Below are 9,177 nucleotides of genomic sequence, written 5' to 3' on the forward strand. Positions count from 1 at the left end.
TTGGCCTTGGTTTTGTTGGTTCTCCCACCCAAAATTTGGGTGGTTCCTCCAACCAGAATTATAGGCTTTAGAGTATGGATCATTAGCTTGCCTAGATGAGTTTCCAAGATAATTGGCTTCCTCCCGGTTGGCTCCTTCTTGTGTCTCCAATTCTTCTTGAGGTGATGATTGAGTGTGGATAGCTACAGCTTGAGTCTTCTCCATTTACTTGGTCAATTTAGCCAGTTGCTTGGTGATCATCTTGTTTTAGGCCAAGATTGCATCCATATGGTTTAATTCCAAGACTCCCCTATTGTTGTTTCTATCAGAGGCATAAAAATACTCATTTTCAGCCACTGTCTCTATAACATCAATAGCCTCTACAATGTTCTTCTTCTTGTTTAAGGAACCTCATGATGGGTGGTCTATAGCCTTCCTTGATTCACAATTCAGCCCTTCATAAAAGATATGGATTTGCACCCACTCATTAAACATGTCAGGGGGGGCATTTCTTTGTCACACTACAAGAAAAACACCCATTCAGGTACACTTGAAAAGTGTAGCCAAAAGTGAAAAAAAATGATGCCTTAGGCTACGGCTACGCTTTCTAGGCTACGGCTACGCTTTTTGGAGTGATTCCTATTCGGCCGTTGCCTATTCTCAAAGGCTACGCTTTTCTGCACCAAGGACTACGCTTTTGGCGTTTGGGAATAGGCTACGCTTTTCAAGTGATGCTGTCCAGGACCAAAGGCTACGCTTTTCAGCTTCCATTTTTGCCAGAATAGGCTACGCTTTTCAACGCTACTGCATCACTTGTAAAGCGTAGCCACATTGTATACCATAGCTACTTTTTATAAGTGTAGCCTTAGGTCCCTCATTTTTTTTGTATACTATAGCTACTATATATAAGTGTTGCCTTAGGTCTCACTTTTTTTTGTATATATATATAATATTCTACTAATTATTAATACAACACAATATTTAATAATATAATTACATGTATAATAATTCAGCATTTTTAATTAAACGAGTTAAATATTATAAAATAAAAATAAATACATAATTATACTAAATAATTTTTTTATATAATAAAAATTATCTATAAATAAAATATATTTATAATGATCCAAAAGTATTAATATTCATACATCTCACACTAAAATAAACATAGCTATATCAAAATAAACATGAGACCACTTAGAATTTACTACTAATACTCTACCAAAAACTAAAATATTGTATCCTACATCAATTCTGTCTTCACCATTTTATTTTTTGAAAGAGGAGCTCAACACAGGCAGTGGAGCAATTCTATCTTCACCATTACCACTTCCTATAATCCATGCCCTGCCAAAAAGGTTAAGAGAGAAAAAAAATTCACATCAAAATTCACCATTATTTAGATGATTAAAGCTCGTAATCTTTACAGGGGGCTTTCCCTCTCCAACATGTTCAGATATTGGAAAGCTATGCTTCATAGATAAATCTTTTGTTTGCTTTGCTTTTGTATGGGGGAACCCTTATCCCCAATTTGTATTATCGTACTCTCTTCCTAATGAAATTCTTATTTTTTCAAAAATAAATAAATAAATATATCAAGGATAAGGTGAACAGAAAAGAATGTCAAGTTTATGACAAAGCAGTTTAAAATAAACCACTTGATGCATTTTCAAAGAGAAAAAAATGCCAATATAAACCATGATGCCTCTCTCATCAGTAACTGTCCTCTTTACATTACTACATCATGATTATTTGAACTTTTAACGAAGTTCCCATTTCGGACATGCAAATGGACTGGCCATCCTACTTTGGAGTATATTTCTATATTTCACTCTCCATATAAATGTTTCCTTATTCTCTTCTCTTCAATTTAAAATAGGAAATAATATCAAAGTTCTAAAACAGAAAAGTTGGAGGAGGGTTGGGTTTAAAACCTTAGGTATCGCTGGCAACTCTGAGACTCTGCAGTTTCAAATACATAAAGATATGACCCCGAAAGCACCAGAAAACATGTTTGCCACGTAGCAACTGAATTCCCAATTCCCTGTAAGATGAGGGCTATTTAGGTTTCTGATTTAACGAAAAAAGTTATTACCTCAAATATAATTGCTAACGGAAACATTTTTAAAAGGTTTGCAGAAGTACCTTCCAAACTAGGATTCTACCATCAACAACTAGATCACGACTCCAAGGAGCAAGTTTGGAGTGTAAACTATCAGGCGTAGGCTGATTACATATTTCCATAGTCTTGGCAATATGCTCAGCAGTTCCATGATTCTACAAAATCTCTCTGGTGAAAAGTGAATGCAAAGATTTGGCACTTGAATGGATATACATGTCGATGGGTAACTTGGATGAGGCACTTTAATCTTCAGAAAACCAGAGGCACAAACAGGATAAGAACAAATTATGCTCAACAAAAATGCGATGCAGATCATTACTGTAGTACAGTTTTGTTAAGTACACGACAGACAAACCTGATTAACAAGTACTGCCATTCCACACCTATCAATGACAGAATACACATTATCAGCTTCTTTGGCCCATGGTGAGCTTATTATTTGACTATCATGAGTTGGTTTAACCAAACTGCAACTCCCAAAATCAGAGCCACAGTCCGTAAAAAAGGCAGCAAAATCACGTCCTGATATGTAAAATCGAGAATAAAGATTATGCCTCTGCTCATCAGACTGGCTTTCCTGTAAAAACACCAAATCATACAAGAGAAGGCCAAACAACGTTGTCAATAAAAAGGCCAAACAACAAAAGTACAACTCAATTCCCCACAGCTCAAGCAGCATACCGCAGTGTGTAGTGTAAAATGACCAAAGTCCAAAAGAAAATGACTATCACATCTGGCTGAACCACGAGATCTGAGAGGAATTCTAACTTTTGGAGCATCAAGATCAACATCGAATGCAAATCTGAAAGATCAACAAGAAACAGGAATCTGTAAATGAGCCTTCTATGCCTTTCTAAGTTAACCAAAAAATTTAATAAGATATTCGAAGTTTGTTCATCTGCTTAAAAACGGTGGAAAATTTCCCCTTGGGGCACAATAACTGCATTAAACTACAAATCTCATGAAATGTGGTTCAAGAAGATCCCTACCCTGGAAATTCTTGTTAGAGGCAATAAAGAATTGGATCGGGACACAGGAGAATATATCTCTAATACTTCGTGCAATTTTCATATTATGTTTGGGAATAACACGTACAGAAATTATTGTGCATCTTATCTTTTATCCTAGCTTCATGTTATTTTCTTCTTATTTATGGCTACTCTAATCCAATACCCAATATATTCAAAGTAACAAAAAGATTAAAGACAGAAAATAAAACATAAATAATAAGAAAATAAAGATAAAAACAAAGAGAGATAACCTGCTTTTCTCCTCTAAAACCATCTGAAATTGCTCCTGTGCTCTACGAGTCACTTTCTCAATCTTAAAATTCAGTTTTAAAATCATTACAATTAACCAAAAATTCAGTTTTAAAATCATTTTTTAACCAATAAGGTACCAAAAATTTTCAATCAATCCTACTTGAAAGACACAAGATTCTGCAAAACCACTATTTTTCAAACTCAACATAATGATCAGAGAAATTAAAGTGTATGCTTACATTTTTCAGCGAGAGCTTGTTGGGCAGTCCCTTGCAAAAGCCCAGAATACCCACAGTTGTTACAGCTTCCACCACCGCCTCCGCCGTTGTACCTACCACCGCATCTGTAGCAAGCACCATCACCACCGCCTCCTCCTCCTCTGTATCCACCACCACGCGCAATAACCGCGACCACCACGCGCAATAACCGCGACCACCACTGCCATAGCTCTTAAATGGATCTCACAAAAAGCTTTCCCTACAAAAAATTAAATTCAAAATAAGCATGATTACAAGAAAGGCATCAAGCTGATATCCATTTACATAAAATCAGCTTCATAATCCACAATGCATTACAATTTCTAAGAGTTGCATCAAAACCGAAGTTCATATTCTTTCTACAAAAGCACCGCAAACAGAAGTCTTTTATGGAAAATAGCACAACTCAAATTTTATTATTTTTCTTACAACAATTATATTAAATCAAATGTAGTAGAAACACACCAGCCAAGAAGAAACACCAGGCCATTCAGGATACAAATGAATACAAAAGTGCTTTTCCATCCAGGATTGGTGTAAATAGAAGCTGCAAAATGAATATGAATTTTAATAACAAAAAGATGAAGTACCAAACCATGTTTTTAATTATTGCATGAAAATCAGTTCAATAGTTCATAGCCCTAGAAGTAAAGATAAGATATCCACATGTTTTCTTTTTCTCTAAATTTGCTTCTTCAAAATTCAAAATGTGGACATTGCTTTTACACACATCAACCTTGATATGAAGACTATTAATCACAATCCCAACAGTTCCGATCAATGGCTTTGCAAGCTTAGCAAACATCAAAATACTCATTTCATTTGTGTCCCAATCTAAACCCAGTTTTAGGACTCGCTGTGAAATACCAAGAAAATGCTCATTTCATTTGTGTCTGAATCAAAACCTGCCGAATTGCATACTAGGCAGAGCCCCAATAAGATGATGGCGATGTGAATTTTAGCCATTTTGTGCAACCACCTGAATACTGCAACAAGTTCAAGAGGATTTCGATTAATTCCAAGTACATAAAAAAAATATGTCAATTGTGTGCATATGCCTCAGATTTAACACATTGAATCTCAAACAAGAACAAACCCCTCTCAATGTATAAAAGAATGCACAGCTTCTAGGACTAGTAGAGATGGATCACTTAAAAGATGGTGCAAAAGAAAACTAAAATGGAACATAATGTTGATTACTCATTGAAGCTGGCAAAGTGCAGTTGGAAACTTGAGCAATTCATTCACTTAGAACCATCAAGATTTAGGATAAAAATTCAGTCATGTGATTTCACAGGAACAACTTTAGCTCAAACCATGTGGAAAAATAATTCATGATATAGGGATATCATGAATTAAAACCTAATCATGTCAAATATTCTTAATAAAATATCTAAAACTACTATTTTTCAGGTTATAATATTGAAATGTGAAGGAAGTAAAACCTGATCAACATAGTTGACCAACGCATCCCTTGAAGACCCACACTAGGAGGGCATGAACCCAATGAAAACTCCTGCAGCTCGACACTTTCCTACAGAATGATTTCCCTAGTTTAGCACGCACGTATGAAATTTCCAGCACCTATTGCTTCCGTTTATGCCAAACACAGAAAGGAATCATAACAAATTGAAAATCAGAAGGCGAAACCCCCAAAATTAGAAAACCTAAAATTAGAACCCAAAACCCCCAAAAATTCATAGAACCAATTGAAAATTGATACATACCTTCTGTATCTCAATTAGCCATTACAGTTCATCATCACTATCAAAATCATACACACCTTCGAACTACAAAGTGAGAGCGAGTTAGAGAATGAGCAAGAAAGAGAGGATACAGAATAGAGAATGCTTACCTGGTGACAGAGGATACGACGATGGTGTTGAGCAGTGACAGTGAAGAGATGAGCGGCGACGCAACGGCTTGGAGACGGTGCAGCAGCTCAGCGGCGAGCTCCAATCGACGGCAGCGCCGCGACAGAGCACGAAGGCGGCGATACATCCCTCCTTCCTCCCTTCGAGCTCCTCGGCGGGGGCACAGAAGCCCGACAGTGGCAGAACGGCGACTTAAACAAGCCCTAGCAGTGGTGGTGGAGCTTCAGCGGCGACGGAGCACCTCCTTTTTCTCTCCTCCATCACGTTTCCTCTCATCCTCGAGCTCTCTCTCTCACTGGCACTCGACGACGACGGCGACGGCGGCGGAGCCCTAGACGGCGTCGTCCTCTCTTTCCTTCCTTCCCTTCTCCTCTCTGATTTCTTCTCTCTTTCGTGTTTGTGTATGTTGAGTGAGGATAAGAGTGTGTGCTGCACTGCTGCGTGAGTGAGGGGGAAGGCCAACAAATTTTTTTACTAAGTGTTTATTAAGGATTCCCATATTAGGAGACATTTTAAAAGCGCACCCGAAACAGAAAAAATAAGCTACTCTTTACAAGCGTTCCCTTAGATGAAAAAAGTGTATTTATAGATATTTAGATAAGGCTACATTTTATAAGTGATTTCTAAAATAACTAAGGCTATACTTTTTAAATGATGCCACAATTGTGTATCCTTTTCTCATATAAAAAGGCAACACGGAGAAAGGCGTAGCCTATTCTATGAATAGGCTACGTTTTTCAAATGTAGCTTAAAAAAAGTGTGGCTGAATGGGTATTTTTCTTGTAGTGTCAAGTCCTTGAATCTCTCCCAAGCTTCATAAAGGGTTTCACCTTCTTGTTGTCTGAATGCCTGTACTTCAGTTCTTAGCCTGTTTACTCTTTGTAGAGGGTAGAACATTGTCAAGAATCTGCTCATTACATCTTCCCATATGGTTAAGCTTTTCTTCGGAAATGACTCTAGCCATTTTGATGCCTTGTCTCTCAAAGAAAATGGAAACAGTAACAATCTATAGGTGTCAGGATGAACACCATTAGACTTAACCGTGTCACATATCCTTTGGAATTTAGTGAGATACTCATTATGATCCTCTTGCGCGCTTCCTCCAAAAGAACAATTGTTTTGGACAAGAGTTATGAGCTGAGGCTTTAATTCGAAATTGTTAGCATGGATGGTTGGCCTCTGAATGCTGCTACCACAATTTCCTGGATTTGGATTAATGTATGATCCCAGGACTCTCCTTTCTTGTCCAGCAGGGTTAGCTCCACCTCTTCTGGCATGGTTATTCACCTCTTCTTCATGATGGTTTTCCATATCGTCCTCCATGGTTATATCAAAGTATTCCTCCTCTTCTTCTGCACCAACAACCCTCTTTCCTCTTGCTTCCCTCCTTAATCTCAGGAAGGTTCTCTCTGGTTCACTACCAAATGAGGTTCAAATTTCCTTTCTCCTACCTGTCATACAATGAACAAGTACAAGAAACAGCCAGCGCAAAGTCTACTAAAACAGAGTATAGTTAGCTTGGTTAGAGCAATTTATCAAATGGTTAGTAGATTAACTTGCTGGAAAGTAAAGAAGTAAGGTAAAATTAAAGAGAACTAACTGAAAATTGTAGAGAATAAAATGAACGACTGAAATTAAATTTCAATAAATCAAAAGAAAAAGTAAAGTGCTCAATCTAATTATCCTTCAATTCAATAATTGTCAATACAAAACCAATCCCCGATAACGGCACCATAAACTTGATACGCCGAAATTTGCCTCTCAACAAATTTCCTTCCGGCAAGTGCACCGGATTGTCGTCAGGTAAAAACTCACAAAAGAGTGAGGTCGTATCCCACAGGGATTGGTAGATCGAGCAATGTTAATTGATGAATTACACGAGTTGAGCAGAATCAGAATTGAAATTGGGATTGCTGAATGTAAAATGACGGAAAACTTAAATTGCAAGAAATTAAAGGAACAGAAAATTAAATTGTAGGGAATTAAAGTGACAGAATCTTAAATTGATGGAAATTAAAATGGGATCGGGGAATTAAGCATGAAAGTAAAGAACAGAATGTAAATAGAATGGGAAAGATCAGAGATGGGGGATTCATTGGGTTTTGGGAGATATTGAACTCTATGGATCAAATCATTTTCATCTCTTCCTTAATCAATGCATTCATTGACATTGCTTGGCAATCTTAGATGATCGGATCCCAATGTCTTGGCTCACCGATCTCTCTAAGCATGAACAATTGCCCAATGTCTTGATTTAATTGCTCATGGGATGAGTTGAAGTTCGGTCACTGACTATACCACACAAATTCATAGATCAAAGTGTTGGTAGGATTACATGTTACTATATCCATCCAAACCCCAATCTAATCCAATGTGAGAAAGTAATTCTAGCATAAATTCTTCATTCCTCTCTTAAGGCTCCGAAGAATTCCAATTATGGATAGCTTCTCTCTCAAGACAATTATCCAATTGAATTAAGACCGAAAGCTTGCTAACAAAAATCAAGAGAAAAGAAAGAAGAAGAAGATGAAAACTACCATTGATCCATTGAATTACAATAGAGCTCCCTAACCCAATGAAGAGGAGTTTAGGTGTTCATAGCTCTCAAAATGGAAATGGGAATTGTAAAATACATTCTGAAATTAAAAGTGCAGTAAGTGTAAGATTTCCCAAAATTGGAAAAAAGGGTCAAAGTCCTTGCTAACTTAAACTCTAAGCTATTTATACACTTTCTTCCATTGATCTTCAAGCCTTGAATTGGGCTTTTGACCTTGATGGGATTGGGTTGAAGATGGCTTCAATTGGTTGCCCTTGGTGGTGAGAAGAGATCTGTATAAAATTTGAATCCTGATGCTTCATGTTTGAGTCAACGTTTGAGGGCCAACGTTGACTCAAACGCCATATAGAACTAAACCAGCAAACCAGAAAGCTTGCTGTCATTGGCGTTTGACTCAACGTTGGAGGGCCAACGTCAGCTAACCCACACGTACGCGTACCGTGCGCTTCCGCGCAAAAGTGCCAAAAATGCTCATCCACGCGTACGCGTATTGCATGCGTGCACGTGGATGCAAGATTTTCATTTTTCAGTTTTAAAAGGAAGCATGGGACGTTGGCCTCAGCGTTGGACCTCCAACGTTCCCTCTAACGTTGGCATTTTCACGCGTACGCGTACCGTGCGCTTCCGCGCAAAATGGTCAAAAATGCTTATTCCCACATATGCGCACTGTACGCTTACGCGTACATTGGTATTTTTTCATCCGCGCGTACGCGTCATTGAAGCGTACGTGTCGATTCAAAATTCTCAACTCTAATTTATGGACATGGCATCGCGGACGTTGGAGGCAGCGTTTGTGGCAACGTTGGACCTCCAACGTTCGGTTTTGGCGCGTACGCGTACTGTACGGTTCCACGCGGATATCAAAATTTTCTTTTTCACACGTATGCATCATAGACACGTACGCGCCACTCAAAATTCACTTAGCTCCAGAATTGAAGTTTTTATCACCACGTTGGGGGTAACGTTGGATGTCCAACGCTACGTCAAACGTGAGCATCAGCCACCATGCAAAGAAGTGCTCTGTTTCTCTTCCAACATTTGAGACAACTTTGGTGGTCCAACTTTTCCACCAATATTGCTTCCTCTTCATCCTTTCCATGCTCCTTCTTCAACCTTCCTCTATGCT

The 9,177-nt window shown here is 38.1% G+C and overlaps 1 protein-coding gene across 1 annotated transcript; it reads right to left on the bottom strand.

Moving 5' to 3' along the window:
* Positions 1-1,931: 1,931 nt before the first annotated feature.
* Positions 1,932-3,421, bottom strand: LOC148568078 (uncharacterized). The gene is made up of 5 exons (XM_088485830.1): positions 3,363-3,421; positions 2,783-2,903; positions 2,457-2,678; positions 2,125-2,348; positions 1,932-2,023 (listed from the first exon to the last, which is right to left on the bottom strand). Exons 1-4 carry the CDS (start codon positions 3,383-3,385, stop codon positions 2,154-2,156), a joined length of 561 nt encoding a protein of 186 aa, XP_088341956.1. The 5' UTR covers positions 3,386-3,421; the 3' UTR covers positions 1,932-2,023; positions 2,125-2,153.
* Positions 3,422-9,177: the final 5,756 nt, after the last annotated feature.

This window comes from Arachis ipaensis, chromosome B4 (genome assembly GCF_059453495.1).
Source record: "Arachis ipaensis isolate K30076 ecotype BB chromosome B4, ASM5945349v1, whole genome shotgun sequence".
In the NCBI taxonomy this organism is placed as follows: domain Eukaryota; kingdom Viridiplantae; phylum Streptophyta; class Magnoliopsida; order Fabales; family Fabaceae; genus Arachis; species Arachis ipaensis.